The 16,455-nt window shown below is 33.9% G+C and overlaps 1 protein-coding gene across 2 annotated transcripts in view; it reads left to right on the forward strand.

The window, feature by feature from the left end:
• ZNG1A (Zn regulated GTPase metalloprotein activator 1A) overlaps positions 1-16,455 on the forward strand; it is a 46,911-nt gene that overhangs the window by 24,428 nt on the left and 6,028 nt on the right. The window contains exons 9-14 of one of the 2 annotated variants that reach the window (XM_057548492.1): positions 329-373; positions 4,307-4,363; positions 7,186-7,237; positions 13,593-13,661; positions 13,764-13,829; positions 15,951-16,080. In XM_057548492.1, the coding sequence (XP_057404475.1) occupies positions 329-373; positions 4,307-4,363; positions 7,186-7,237; positions 13,593-13,661; positions 13,764-13,829; positions 15,951-16,080 (419 nt within the window). The remainder of the gene's footprint in view (positions 1-328; positions 374-4,306; positions 4,364-7,185; positions 7,238-13,592; positions 13,662-13,763; positions 13,830-15,950; positions 16,081-16,455) is intronic. The other variant, XM_057548493.1, reaches the window with a different exon arrangement.

The raw sequence follows: 16,455 nt of genomic DNA on the forward strand, positions 1-16,455 counted from the left end.
AATATTAGAATTACTGGCTATTTATGAATCATTTTTTCTAAAGTGAAGGGTCTTTATATAAATCACAAAGTAGCCCCTAGTCTGTCAGTTGTGCAGTAGATTTTTGCATATCATGTTTTAATGCGTAAGTGGAATGTACCTGATTTATGACTAGAAGGAAAAACTAAACTATAGAAAATGTAAGTTTGTTTTTTATTGTTTATTGTTCTCTAGCTCTAGGATATATTTGTATATGCTTACTTCATGTTTTAGAAATAATGTGATGGAATGGTTTTTTAAAAAGTTAACATTTACTTTTTTACTTTCCTCATTTTTATATTTATTTCAGATCAACAAATGGACTGGGAAAAATTTTAGAAACACAAAGATCAAGGTACTTTTAAAAGCTGTTACTAATATTAACAATAAATAATTTTAGTTAATAAATATTAAGTAATCGATAACTATGTTTGATTCTAATATAAGGAAGATACATGTGCATTTAAAAAAAATCAGGCCCAAAAGGTTGTTTTGAATGCTCTTTATAAATTAGTTTGGCATATTTAGTTAATATATGGTAACTGAGGTCTTGTAACTAAGACCTCAGAGCCATGATTACACTGTGTAACTGTGCTTTTGCTTTAATGAGGAAGAAAACATAGGATTTTAAACCACTCAAGGAAGTAATTAATATAGAAATCTGAAAAAATATACTATTAGGAATCTTATCTTAATTTGAGACATTTAGATGGCTTTTTAATATTTTAAAAACTTTCTGAGCATTTAATAGTCGCAAAAATAATGTCATGTAAAAATACATGGAACCTTTACATTTAATTTCCTGATGCATTCTTTTTAAATATTTTGATTTTGATTTCCTATAGGTCCTTCTCTCTTTTTAATTTTGTTCATACAGATATGCCTTACTTTATAAAATAGATGTGTTCTCAAAACATCTGTAAAATGAATTTTTGTAGATTGAACTCTATTTTGCATTGAGTGCTATCATGATTTCAGAAAATTTCTGTACAGAGGTATTTTTGTTAAGCTTATTTTTTAGCAAGAATGGCTTAGCAGCTGATAGACCCAGCAACATGCAGCTAGAAGCTCTGAGGCTCACAGCTGGCAGTCTAGTGCCACCCAGTTCTCAATTCAGAGATTCTGTCCTCGGAAGTACAGCAAAGGCCTTAGTTGAGTGGCTTGTCTGCCATGGTAGAGATTAGAGGTGCTGACAGACTACCATAAGTGTTAGGCAGTAACAGCAGCAGCTGCTGATATGCATGTGAACAGCTGGGGAATTAATTTGGCATGCATTCTCAGAAGCCACTCTGCTGGTAGAGGTAGCAGAAGAATGCCCTTAGTGTTAAGTCCTCTATAAGCATATACCACATGTGCTCCCTTCATTTCAAATTCCAGTGTAGAAGGTCTGTGATAACCTAACTCATACCATGAGCCATTCCTCAGTATATGTCTTCTTCCTGTTGCGTTACCATTTTCTTTCTTCTTAAATTTTCAGCTTTTTACAAAATGACACACAGACAACCACATAATGCTTAATTAAGTTTTTAAAAATCATACCCATAAATAGCTGTGGTTTTGTTGTAATAGCATTTCTTCAGTTTGTATTTACAAATATTGTAAATCAGTTTTTTTTGCCAGTACCTCTGAGAATCTAGGAGCTTTCTGAAATAAAGAAAAAATTTTAATTTTCTTTCTTTCTTAAAAAAATTTTAATCTCTTAAGCATCTTGTGGTTGGCAAACGCTTACAAATGACAGTCAAGTGACAGTCATAAAACTGCTATAAACGTGTAGAAAAGGCTTACCTTGAGTATTTAAGTTAAGGAATAAGAATGGCATAGTACGGTCTCATTGGTGAGACTTAAGTTGATTTTGAGGCAAATGGAAGTTCTGATGGACTTCAGGAGTGGAAGAGTAGAAGAAGTGCCATTCTTTTCCAGACTTTTTTTTTAAATCTTGGAGATTAAGTGGACTGAATAGAGGAAAACCAAAGTCCAGTTGATCAATAATAAGTTAATCAATTCAGCAGTTTACTGATCATTCTACTAGTTGCTAGGCATTTCATGGCATGTTGAGGATTTAAGCAATGTATAAGGTAAAAACTCTGCCTTTAAGATTAGTCATTTGGGGGAGACAAGAAAACAAGCAAAAATCAATATATTAAATATTATCAATATAACAGTAATGTTAAATGCACAGGATCCTATAAGATCAGGAAGATAGAAGAACAACTATTCAACTCTTCTTGATGAAGAGTCAGAAAATTTTGACTGAGAAGGTTATCATTGACTTGAATCTTGAAGAATGAATAGGAGTTTTCCAGATGGACAAGAGTAGCAGTGGCTTTATTGACATAAGGAGGATTTTGTATTCTAGATTTTTTCTGTGTTAATGTTTTGGAAAAGATCCGATGTTTTTATCTCTGAAGGCGGAAGTTAAATAAAATTTGATGCCATGGAAATTAGTTTTCTAGTTATATGCCTTGGATGAGTGAAGGAATTTATTTTTGATGGTGGTACTAAAGTCCATGGCAACTTTCATCTGGAACCTTAGACTTTTTCCTCTTTTATTCTCCATTGAGAATCTGGTGAGATACAGTGAGAGACTTTGATATTTTATTATTCTCTGTAGAATTTAACCTGTATAGGTCTTTTGCTGATCCTATCTGTTTTGAAAATATCAAAAGAATCTGGGTACAAAGCAGAATTATTTCTAAATCTATGATATGTATTCTCAAGGACACTGTTGCAGTGAAAACTGTAGTGTATTTAGAAACTTGTGTTTCAAACTGACTTGGTATTCACACAGTTGACCTGAATTTTGATATTCACACAATTAGCATGTGTAAACTTTTTAAACTTTAAGCTATTCCCTAAGTTAAAGGTGATAAACTTGGTGGAAAACTTCATCCACTTGTCACCTGTCAGTATAAATATTTGCTCAACTGTGATGGTGTGAAAGGAAATAGGTTTAATGTTAAGGCTTTGGTCTCTTATGTAAATTGATATTCAAAAATTTCTTCATGGAACATTTACTTCTTTGCTTGATTATTTTCCTAATTCTGTTCATCTAGAATGTCCAGAATTTGAAATGTTACAGTCTGTTAACATAGAACTCTGGAGTATTCTTCTTTTAATAAGATGGGAATTTGTCTGCCTTGTGCAGGGAGAAGTGTTCACAATCTAACAGTATTGTTGCCACAAGTATGAATATATGTCAGACTGTTGAGAATGAACAAAGCAGACACAAATGGTCAGCCCTCAGTTAAAGGGGATGGCTTTTACATGTTTTTGTATTTGAAAAAGTTTTGAATTTGCAAAGTTTTGTTTTCCTTGTGAGAAAATTTAATAAATGTTTGGCAAATCCCTGGAGTCTGATTTTGAGACTTAATTATAGTTGTCATTTTCTTCAAACATTCCTTCATTATAGCTTTGATTATGGAGAAGTCACTGTCCTTTACTGTTTCATAGGCTGATGTAAAATTTGGAACTCAATCACTAGTCTTTATAAATTTACTTTTATGTATTTAAACCAAACCTAATGCTAATTGTGATATAATCTCTTCTGATTTTAATTGCTGCTTTCCTAATAAATTAGGCTTAATTACCACCAAATAATTATAATAGGAATAATGTTTATTCAGACAGAGCACTAACTTGGAAGTCTCAGTCTATATGCAACCCCATCTGAAGGAAATGAAATCAAACCACATTCTTTAGATGTAGGTAAAGGGTCCTAGAGTGAATATTTATACATTGATTGTTTGACTCCTCATATTCTTATGATACTACCTGTTGTATCATGAAAGCAGGGAGGTGGAGTAAAAGAAATACAGAAATTCCAAAGATAATGTACATGTACTACTGTGTTATTTCCATTTATTCAATTTCCCTCATTTCATCTTTTGAGTAATAAACTGCTACTTTTGAAAAGTTTCAGTTCTTTAACTGATTTTTTTTTTTGTTATAAAAATATAGTTTGAAAAGCTCAAATTTTCAGGATTGAAAAGATAATTGAAGGTAAAAACAAACCAAAAAAACCACTACAATTTATTGAAGCAATAACCAAGTAATTTTCTGCCTTGGTCTTAAACCATTTATTTAATTTTTAAAATTTTATGTATAAATTCCATAAAAATTTTTTTACAACAGCTTTTTGTTCCTTGCTTGTCATTTTATTTTTCCCAAAATAGTGTATACTGATTAACATTTATGTCTACATTTCTAGCAGAATAGAGATTTTTTTTTCTTGATTAATTGAATATATTTTACAGAAATTAACGCTTCACAATGGTTTTCTTCCTTTTAGAGTTGATCTCTCAAGTATATTAGATCTTCATGCCTTTGACAGTCTCTCTGGAATAAGGTATGTTTCCTGTATTTTGGTCACTTTTATTATAATGTACTTTTTATTCCACAGTTATAGGAGTTACAGGAATGATTTACACAGATGCACATTTGATTTATGCTTCCTGTCATTTCTTTGGCATACAAGACCATTCCTAATGATTACATTCTTGAAAGTTTTGCTAAATGTATGTTTGGAAATCACGTGTATTCTCCTACAGAAATTATAGTGTAAATGGTAGTTAACTTTAGAAACTTATTGTTAACATTTCTTTACCAACCACTATGTGTAATTCTTTCCATGAGAAAATGCATGAAATACATAGAAAATTTTAGTTTGGCGTGTTCCCACAGATACTCCTTTTCCCGTAGTGATGGATCAGTTTCCTGCCTCTTTCCCCAGAGAGAATCCTTTTGATAGGGAAAGAAGAACAAATAGTTTTTCCCTGGACATTGATATCTTTTTTTTTTTTTTAATCATCCTTACCCATTTTTAAGTGTACAGTTCAGTAGTGTTAAGTATATTCACATTGTTTGCAGTGGATCTACAGAACTTTCTCATCTTTCAAAACTGAAACTCTATACTAATCAGATGACAGCTCCTGGTGTTCCTCTCCCTGCAGCCCCTGGTAACCACCATTCTGTTATCTGTTTCTAAGAATTTGATTACTTTAGATACCTCAAATAAGTGAAATCATACAGTATTTGTCTTATTGTGACTGGCTTATTTCACATAATTCTCAAGTTTCATCCATTTTGTAGCATGTGACAACATTGTCTTCCTTTTTAAAGGCTAAATAATATTCCATTTTATGTATATACCATTTTTTCTTTATCCATTTATTCACTGATGGACATTTAGGTTGCTTCTTCCTCTTGGCTATTGTGAATAATTCTGCTATGAACATGGGTTGGGTGTGCAAATCTCTCTTCAAGAGCCTGCTTTAAATTCTTTTGGATATATGCCCAGAAGTGAGATTGCTGGATCATATGGTAATTCTGTTTTTAATATTTTGAGGAATCACCATATTGTTTTCCATAGCAGCTGCACCATTTTACATTCCCACAAACAGTGCACAAGTGTTTCGGTTTTTCCACATCCTTGCCAACACTTGTTATTTTCTGTTGTTTTTGGTAGTAGCTGTCCCAATGGATGTGAGGTGATAGCTCACTGTGGTTTTGATTTGCATTTCTCTAACAATTAGATATTGTGCATCTTTTCATTTACTTGTTGGCCATTTGTATATTATCTTTGGAGAATGTCTTTTCAAGTACTTTCCCCATATTTTAGTTGGATTATTTGTTTTTTGTTGTTGTGGCTGAATTGTAGGTGTTCTTAAATAATCTAGGTATTAACCCCTCATCAGATACATGATTTGCAAATATTTTCTCCCATTTCCTCTGAAGTAAGATGAGTCATAACACCCTTATGTGAAAGGTAACCTCTCTACACCCAGAGGAAAAGAGCATCCTATCTCTGAAGACAAAGGGAGACACAAGAGGAATCTGAAGGCATAGGCCTCTCTGAGTTTCCCCTAGTTTACTACACTTGGCTCATCCTCTGTCCTATCATATCTTTCTGTGGCTTTTCACTCTTCATCAAACCTAGCACAAAAACACTCAGGTTTAACCATTTATTCAGGTCTTCATTTCCCTATGAAGGTTCCTTTGTCAAATAAAACCTGTATTAAATAAATGTATATGCTTTTCTCTTGTTAATCTTCGTCAGTCTAATTTTCAGACCCAGCCAGGGACTTAAGAGTAGAGGAAAACTTTTTCCTTCCCTGCGGAAGTTGTAGGCAGTCATTGTCCAACATTAAATATTGAACACAGGGAAAGAACATAGAAATTTTCAAACATTTTCTAAGGTAATTTCATTCCACACTTACTGCGTTAGTGACACTTAAAGAAGCAGCTGTTTAAGGTGAAGCCTTGTTCTGGATACGCCTCTGCATAACTTTTCTTTGTGCTTAGATGCTCAACAAGAGAATCCTTTCCTGAGCAACCAGCTGGGAAGGATTTAATTTGACACTTTCCCTATTAAGACCCCCCAAGGAGACTCATTCCCTCCAACAGTTCCTACAAGCCTTTTCTCTTTCCTAAACTTGCTGTTACTAATTTACCCCTCACTGTTCTTCAAGGCAAAACATCTGCAAGGTTTTAAGTCCTTTTCCTCCTCCCGACCTACCCCCATCAGTCTCTAAAGGTATGCTGCAGTTGTTATGGTTATAATTTATGGCATATTGATCTTTTGCTCTTTCCATATCAGAACAATGCATTTTTAGGATTCTGACCTTTTGTTTTCTCTCAACTACTGGTAACTGACTGTATAGAAGGCTTACATTTATTGATACTGTTTTTTTTTTTTTTAAGCAGATATATTCAAGGGAAAACATTGATAAAGGAAAAATTTACCCTTCTAATTTTCTTTAGGTTCCAGCATTATTTTCATCTGAGGAAGCATGTGGAGAGTTGATGAAATTTTGAGCAATTGTAAAATGCTTATGTGTATTTTCCTAGGCCTGTATTAGATCTTTTGGAAATAAAAAAGAAATTTATTTAACATATTTAACCGCACCAAATAGTGTTGCTAAAGGTTAGTTTTTATCCCTGTTATGTGTATATGTATGTATGTAAATGTATATACATTTTTAAGAAAAGTTTTTAAACAGTCTGCCAGTGTTTGTCTATTAGAATATGTAAACAGCATGTAAAATTGGAGCTGTGTAATAGATTCAGTTGTGGAAAGTCTCTCCCTTGTTTAGCTTTGTATCTCTCAGTAATATATAAGGTTAAATCAGAAGTGTATTGACCTCTGAATTTATAATCAGTTATTCTTAGTTTGCAGAGAAAACTTCAAAATGTGCCAACAACACAACCTCACCTTGATCAGGTAAAAAAATCTTTAAAAAATGTTTTTAAAGTATCTCTTTAACTAAATTGTTCTGTTTAGGATTGTTTTATTAGAATTCTTTTTTATAAAGCATTTTTGAACTATTTTGATAGTTTTCAGAATTTAAATGCTTTTGAGGTCATCTAATCTAGTTTCTTAATACGTAATAGGAGTTCATCAAACCAGAGTTATTTAGAATCTTAGAAAATCATGCTTTTTAGCTTCTCCATTCCACAGGTAGGTCAGTCAACATATTTTGATTAGTTCTTCTGAAGGGAATTACTATATAAAAGCAGCCTGGGGGTTCTTTATGCAGCCTATTTTTAACTATATTTAACTAACTGATTAAGGAAAAGTCTAGTACAGGCATCCATGGCTAATTTAAATAAAAATTGACTTTGGTTTCACCTTCAGATAGCACTGTAAATTTGAACTCCTTAAGGTGTTTTTCATGCTCTAAAACCATAATTCCTGAGGTAAATATTGAAGATGCTAGGAACAAAGAAAGTATATTTTCACTGTAACCATCTTTCTTTTAAGCAAGTTGTGGATGGTGGAGCTTAAGGGTAACTTCTTAAAACACGGTGAAAAAGGGGCATATGAGTGAGCAGTGTGCCTGGCATTCTCTCCTTTATCTTGAGACTGTTACTTATTTTTTGAGTCATTAATTGTAATAGGGCCAAGATAATAGCATACTTGTTCATTTGTCTTCATTTTGGCTCATATTTATGGAAACTATGCTACCATGTTTGTGGCATTTTTCTCTGAGAAACTTTTAATAGAATATGCATCTTCATTTATCTATTTTATTGAAGTGTAATTGACCTACAGTGTTATTACAGAATAAGATATTACTAGTTTCAGGTGTACAATGTAATGATTCAGTATTTTTATACATTACGAAATGATCACCATGGTAAGTCTAGTTACCATCTGTCACCATACAAAGTTGCTTCACTATTATTGACTATATTCCCTCTGCTGTACATTACATCCCCGTGACTTATTTATTTTACAATTTGGAAGTTTGTATCTCTTAGTCTCCTTCACCTGTTTTGCCTATCCCCCTGCCCCTTCCCTTTGGCAGCTACCAGTTTGTTCTCTGTTATCTATCAGTCTGTTTCTGTTTTGCTATGTATGCTTGTTTGTTTTGCTTTTTAGTTTCTACATATAAGTGAAATCATAAGATATTTGTCTTTCTCTGTGTGATTTATTTTACTTAGCATAATACTTCTAGGCCCATCCATACTGTCACAAATGGCAAGATTTCAGTCTTTTTACGGCTGCGTAATAGTCCATTGTGTGTATACATACACACACACACACACACACACACAACACATACCACATCTTCTTTATGCATTCATCAATTGGTGAACACTTAGGTTGTTTCCATATCTTGGCTATTGTAAATACATAATGCTTCAATGAACATTGGGGGGGCATATATATTTTCAAATTAGTGTTTTCATTTTCTTTGGATAAATACCCAGAAGTGGAATTGTTGGATGGTATGGTAGTCCTATTTTTAATTTTTTGAGGAAGCTTCATTATTGTTTTCCATAGTGGCTATACCAATTTTCATTCCTACCAACAGTGCATGAGAGTTCCCTTTTCTCTACATCTCCACCAACACTTATTATTTGTTGTCTTTTTGAGAATAGCCATTTTGACAGGTGTGAGGTCATATCTCATTGTAGTTGATTTGCTTTTCCCTGATGCTTTGTGATATTGAGCATCTTTTCATGTGTCTGTTGGCCATCTGTATGTCTTGGAAAAATGTCTGTTCATATCTTCTGCCCATTTTTTAATCAGATTGTTTGGGTTTTTTGTGATACTGAATTGTGTGATTTCATTGTATATTTTGGATATTAATCATGTATTAGACAAATCAGTTGCAAATATCTTCTCCCATTCAGTAGGTTGCCTTTTCATTTTACTGATGGTTTCGTTTGCTGTGCAAAAACTTTTTGGTTTGATGTAGTCACAGTAGTTTATTTTTGCTTTAGTTGCTCTTATCTGAGGAAACAGATCCAAGAAAATATTGCTAAGACCTATGTCAGAGTGTAGTGCTTCTGTTTTCTTCTAGGAGTTTTTTGGTTTCAGTTCTTACATTTAAGTCTTTAATCCATTCAAGTGTATTTTTTATACGGTTTAAGAAAGTGGTCTAGTTTCATTCTTTTCCATGTAGCTGTCCTGTTTTCCTAGTACCATTTACTGAAGAGACTGTCTTCCTCATTGTATATTCTTGCCTCCTTTGTCGTAGATTAATTGACCACATGAGTGTGGGTTTATTTCTGGTCTCTGTATCCTATTTCAATGATCTGTGTGTCTGTTTATGTGCCAGTACCATACGGTTTAGATTACTATAGCTTTATAGTGTAGTTTGAAATCAAGGAGTGTGATACCTCCATCTTTATTCTTTCTCAAGATTGCTTTGGCTTTTTGGGTCTTTTCTGGTTCTATACAAATTTTAGGATCATTTGTTCTAGTTTTGTAAAAAAATGCCAAGGGTATTTTGATAGGGATTGCATTGAATCTGTAGATTGCTTTGGGTGGTATGGACATTTTAACAATATTAATTCTTGTAATCTGTGAGCACAGTATATCTTACTTATCTTTCAAATGAGTGAATGAGAGAAGTTACAAGTCCCTAGAGGTAGAATTTTTAGAAAAATTCTTTATGATACTCAGTATTAGTCATAAAGAAGAAGTTGAAGCACATCACATTCTTCTAGGTGAAGGACATCATACTAGGAGTCATAAGGAGTAGAAGATGAAGAATATATAGTATTTACTTTCAAGAACCTTTATCATGGCCATTATCTATACCCACAGTATCTTGAATGTACCCCTGTCGTGGCATTTATAATGTCTTGTAGTTTGGGTTGAAGTGCTTTTCCCTTACGGTAGTCTATAAATTCCTAAATATACATTCCTCATTGCTTAGCACAGGATGTGGTATATGGTGGGTGCTCAGTGAAGAATGAAAAGCTGTGATTCTCAAATGGAGATGTAGGTCAGAATCACTTGTGGGCTTTTAAAAAATATTGGACATTCAGTGGTCCCCATCTCTCACATCTCCAGGAGTAGACCTTGGGTATGTGCAAATTAATGTGTATGTATATTTTTAACATTTTATTATGGAAATTTTCAAAGATATACAAAAGTAGAGAGAATATTAAAATGAATCAATCCCCTGTGCAGATGACCCAGTTGCAATGGCTTTTACCATTTTGCCAATTTTATTTTATCCATCTTCCTAACATTTCTTTTGCTGGAGTGTTTTAAAAAAATTTTTAATAGAAAATTTCAAGCATAAATAAAAGTGGAATAGTATAATGAACCTGCAAATACCCATCACCTTTGCTGGTATGTATTAAAGCAAATCCCAGACATTACGTTATTTCACCAGTAAATAGGGCATGTCTATTTTTTTTAAAAAAGCTCTGCAGGAGATTCTGATGCACTTTCCTGCTTTAGATATATAAACATAGGGCAGAGTATAATATAATATTGCAGACCAAGGACTATGGGTTTCAGAAGCATGAACAGTCTCATTTGGTTTAGTGGATCTGAAGCTTCATGAAAGATAGTTTTTTCTTTTTTCTTTTTTTTTTAACATACAGTAAAGCATACAAGTTTTTAGAGTACAAGTCAATGTATCTTTACTTACATTTGTGCCTATATAGCTGTCCATATGTACACATGAACACATATCTCTGTAATTCTCACTCAGATCAAGATATAGATTTCCAAAACTGTTAAGAGAGTTCCCTTGTGTCCCTTCCCAGTTGGTAACCCTTCTTCTTCCAAAGATGTAACTGCTATTCTGATTTATATGCCAAAAAGTAGCCTTAAACTAGGAGGTTTTTTGTTTTTTGTATTTTTTTAGACTGGAAGAAATAAGGGAAGGAGCAATCCAGATCTTTAAAAGTGGGAAAGTGACAGTGCTCTAGAAGAGCAGTATTCTAGTGCAGAAGTCCTGATGAATGCTTGGTATTGGAATCCTGACCTAAGGCATTAGGCTTTGATTTGCCAGACAAAGAGAACTCATGCTCTGCTATTGGACAGTGTCCGGTGAGCTGGATTGGAGTGTGGAGTCAGGAGACCAAGCAGGAAGACATTGCAGAAGTCCAGGTACCCTGTGATGAGGGCCTGATCCATGCTGGTTACAGTGAGAATGGAAATGGTATAAAACGAGCACAGGTAGGCTTGCATGAATAGCCTTAGTAACTGATGGTGAGCAGTAAGGAGAGAGAGAAGTGATGGGAAACAAGCCTAGATTGACAAGAGGAACCTAGAAATAGGGAAATTTAGAAGGCAAACTGATTTGGATGAAAACACCAAATATTTAGCTATGTACCTGATGGCAGGAGATCACAGCAGAGGTGATACAAGGAAAGAGGAGCAGAGGAGTGGAGTGTGGAGACAGAGGTTTCGTGTTTAAGCATGATAGTGGGCTTAGTTTTCCAGATGAAAAAAATATATAGAAATTATTGCATATTAGTTATTGTTTGCAAAAGAGTAGAAAACTGAGGGAAATAACCTGGTAGGTTAAAGAAAAAACAGACCAAACTACAAAAATTTGGGAGTTACTCCTAAATTTTATTTTAGGGGCAGTACCTTATTTTGCTTCAGTTTTCTGAATTATTGCCTCAGGTTTCTGCTTCTTTCTGTGTCTGGGGAAAGGAGAGTTAATTTTAGGTTCAAAATAAAAATTTTAGGTTCAAAAAGAAGTCTGAAATGGGTATTACCTAGGACATATTATGTATGTCATTACAGTTTTATCACTGAGTGATGTTTAATGCACTTCTCTATTTTTCATGGATTTCTTGGTCATCCTGATAAAGAGGACCTGGGTTTGGAAGGTGGTAAGGTAGATGAGAAAACCCAGGTGGCATTCTATGTATACTTATTAGTAGAGCCAGTTGTGAACTATGCGTTGTGACCCTTATCTTCTGCACTGGGCATTTATGGGTTTCATCTTCTTTAGGGTTTGTCTAATATGAGAAGAGTTTATTGGTACAGAAAAACATGTAGTTCTAAAAGTATCTCTCCCTCCTTGAGCCCCATGATGCATTGTCTTAATTTTTTAAACCATTTTAAAAATTTCACATTGGAGTTAATTGTACCCCTTAGAGATATTGTCATATCTCTAACTTGGCAAAAGCAAAAATCATTCCTGATACAAAATTCTTTAAGCTAAGAATAAGACAATATTGAGTCCTATACTGAGACATTCCCAACATTAAAAGCCAAGTTATCCAACTTGAATAAAATACATTTTAAGCATTTTTGAAAGTTGAATTACTACTGTCTTTTGAAACTGACAAATTATGTTTCATTTGGCAACCTTTTGCTGTATATTTTGATATGCTATATGACTTGCTATACATTTTGTATGGATTTTTAAGTATTATTTGTTAAGATATGTGGTTCTAGACAGTTATGCAAAGCTGTGCATTAGTGTGTTCGTCCTGCCTGTTTTAAAGCTTGGTTTCAGCATGTTGTTATCCAAGGTGGTGTTTGTGCTTTTATTGTGTTATGCTTAGCCCTTGTGTATTTTTATCATTAATTTTGAAATTTTGGGTTACTGTGGCAAACGGAGGTTTGGATTTTAATTATGTGCTCAGCTAGAGGAAATCTTAAGCTTCTGATTCCTTAGAGTGGACAGTGAGAGGTTTATCAAGATCAGGAGGAAAATAAATCTCAGAGTTAACATTCTATAAATGTTGATGTCAACCTTCTAAAACCAAAGATGACATTATATTATCATTCTCATCTCTAGGAACTCTTCTTCCCTTGGTACATGTTTGGTCAGAGATAAACTGAATCTTTTAATTTATATTTATTTTTCCCAGAAAATGTTTGCATTTGAGTTTTATTCCTTGCACTGGGTAGTTTATTTTTTCTGAGCCTCATCTTCCCCAATTTATAAAATGGAAATAATTCTCTTAATCCACAGGATTGTTGTCATGGGTAAATGAAAAGATGAAATAAAGTGACCCAGGCAAAAGTACCTCGTTCATTACATAGTTGATACGCTCTCTATATTACCCTCCCTCTTAGTGCTGAGAATCTTGTAAAGAATGAATTAAACAATGAGTATCCTTTCATAAGAGTTTCTCTGTGTAAATACTAAGCCATTGACTAACTCTGCAGAATATAGAACATGAAGTTGCTGATACCAAAAATCAGCAAATATAGTGAAAAAGATATACCTAATATAGTTGTTAAGGCAACACAAATGTCCATGAATGTTTCCTTACTTTTCTTCTTAAAACTTGTGATTTAAAAAAATATTTTGACATTACTATAAAAAAATCATTATTGACTATCTCTTGATTTACAGAGTATTGTTACAGTCACATTCGAAGTACCAGGAAATGCAAAGGAAGAAAGTCTAAATGTCTATATTCAGGTGAATGCAATTTTAACTGATTAATGATTTATCAGTTGTTTTGCTATGTAGTTGTTCCTATGAGCAGTGGTTGATCTTATTAAAATATGTCACTTGATACAGAATCTTCTGTGGGAAAAGAATGTGAGAAACAGGGATGACGACTGCATGGAGGTCATACGACTAAAGGTGCAGTACATAGCTTACAGTTTTATACTTTTGGACAAAGTCCCTTTCTTTGCTGTTACACAAAACCATATTTAGTCTTAAACGCAAGGACTAGTTTTAGTCCAAATAACCTTTGTCTGTTTTCATTTTTCCTTATTTCCATTTCTGAAAAGAAGCTTTGGAAGTCATTGCATAAAGCATGATTTATTTGCACAGCTTCATTGAGTGTTGCAGCTGAAACAACCTGTGTGCTTTGAAACGTTACCCCCTGCTCTCTACTGCCAGGTGCTCTGAGCAGTTATCTGGCTAATGAGCTTGACTTGTTAAAACTCTCCTCCCCCTGGCACACAGCTTGGTCAGTCAGAGAAAACTGAAAGTTTTCTTGTGTTGATTTTTCTAAGAGAGCTTCTTTAACAGAGGAGTAATATTAGAAATCTTGCTGCAGCTGAACCTTATGTTTCTTGATGAATTTAGCAGACACTAAACATTTGTTATACTGTGAGACAGAGTTACAAAGGACTAGAAGAATTCTTGCTGTGTTTGGAAATCCATTCATATTACTTGATATTTGGGTATTATGTCACAAAAGGTGTTTTTTCCAGGGAGCAGTGGGTTCTAGGCTGTGTGCTTAACCAATCAACAGTCATTTGAGTGTCTACTCCTGTGTTTCCAGAAGCGTGCATAAGGTTTTATTATTACTGTTTATTATCATTACTGTTAGTAGCTAGATTCTCTGGCTAGCAGCCGACTTCCTAGGGTCACTAGAATGACCGGGAAACTATTTTGGTTTAGATTTCTTCACTCCCTGTGCTGGTTCCACCTGGGATTGGCGCTGCAGAGCAGCACAGCTGAATCCTAGTCTATTCCCCAGTCGTTCCCCCGCAGAGGAACTAAGCCAGATCCTGCTGCTTCTTTATGACTGTGTCCCCATCTACATTCTGTGATCCTAATTGGAAGATCATATTTCATTCTGTAACTGCTTTTATCCCCTAGTACTGAATGGGGGGTGGTTACCTAGAAAAGCAACCATTTGGGCGTTTATACTAATGCAGCAACGAGACCTCTGTATAGAGTTCAGTGGCTCATCTCGCACCATCCCAGTCTGGATTTTGTCCTTCGTGTATGACAGTTGTTCTGCAGCTGTCCTCCTTGATTCTTCTTTTGGCCTTCCTCTCATCACAGCAACGCTGGGACATCTGAGGCACCACAGCCTTTCCCTTCATAGACTTCCTTCTCTTTGCTGTTACCAAGTATTATACTAGTCTGAAAATAATCAACATGTTTAAACTGTTAACTCTAATAACAGCTGACACTTCAAAGTCTTTATACAAGTATAAAATGGATGCTTAGGTAATTCTCTCCATGAAGTTTGTTGTTACATATTAAAACTCAGATTTGAAAAGCAGAAAACAAAACTCTGCCCAAGAAAAGAAAGCTGGAAGAACATGTACCCCAAATACATGAATACATCAAAAATTATGTGGTGGGAATGACAGTGGTTTGTCTCTTACTATTTTTCAATATATATATTATTTTTATAATAAATATGTATAACAAACATTATTTCAGAGAAATTATTTCATCCCCATAGGCCAGTTCATCAGATAACTTGTTCCTCATTTCTGCAAATCAATTTTAAATGAATTTTATTCAGATAAATATAATAGTTTTTCTTTTCCTTTATTTCATCATTATCTACTCCATTTATTACAACCCATTCAAAAACAGATTATCACCAAAATCCTTTAACTTCTCAAATTTTCCCACTCAAACTGTAAAACAAGTATAAAATCCTTAAAAGTAGAATAACTGGTAGAATTTGAGATATAACATGTTTTATCATTTGGTTGTTTCAGTTTTCATTGTGGTAATACTGAATAAACATCCTAATTACGTATATTAATTTTATCATTAGAAATAGGGATTGTTTTAAAAAAATGTGTGCAGAAGCCTTTTTTAAAAATTGGAGGATTTAGGAAACTCTTTAATGCACAAATAACTGGAATTAAGTAATTTTAACAGCATCTCCTTTATGAGTTTGTATTTTAAAAAGAAATGGGAATGATTAATCCATTAACATTGATGCTCGATTTCTGCTTTTAAATTCAAACTGTGGCTGATTGCTCTTTCTCCTCTGAGCAGGGGCTGGTGTCGCTCAAAGACAAACCACAACAAGTGATTGTCCAGGGTGTCCATGAGCTGTATGATCTGGAGGAGACATCAGTGAGCTGGGAAGACGACAGTAAGAGAACAAATCGATTGGTCCTTATTGGTAAGTGACAAACAGTTAACTTTTTTTAAAATTGAAGTATAGTTGATTTACAATGTTGTGTTATTTTCAGGTGTACAGCAAAGTGATTTAATTATACATACATACATATCTGTTTTTTTCAGATTCTTTTCCCTTATAGACAGTTAAATTTCTAAAGAAAAAAAGAGAGAGAGAGAGAGAGAAAGGGATATAATATGCTACGTAAGTAGTACTAACCAGTCTGTAAATCTGATTGGTTAATATGAATAAGCTTGTGGTTAATGTATTTGTCTTAATTATGAGATAACATCATAAGAACTTGTTAAGCCTTTTACTCTTCTTCAAATAATTTTAGAAAAGTGATTAATCCAAATGCCAACTTAGTTCTAAGGGACT

The sequence above is a fragment of the Balaenoptera acutorostrata genome, chromosome 6, assembly GCF_949987535.1.
Source record: "Balaenoptera acutorostrata chromosome 6, mBalAcu1.1, whole genome shotgun sequence".
In the NCBI taxonomy this organism is placed as follows: domain Eukaryota; kingdom Metazoa; phylum Chordata; class Mammalia; order Artiodactyla; family Balaenopteridae; genus Balaenoptera; species Balaenoptera acutorostrata.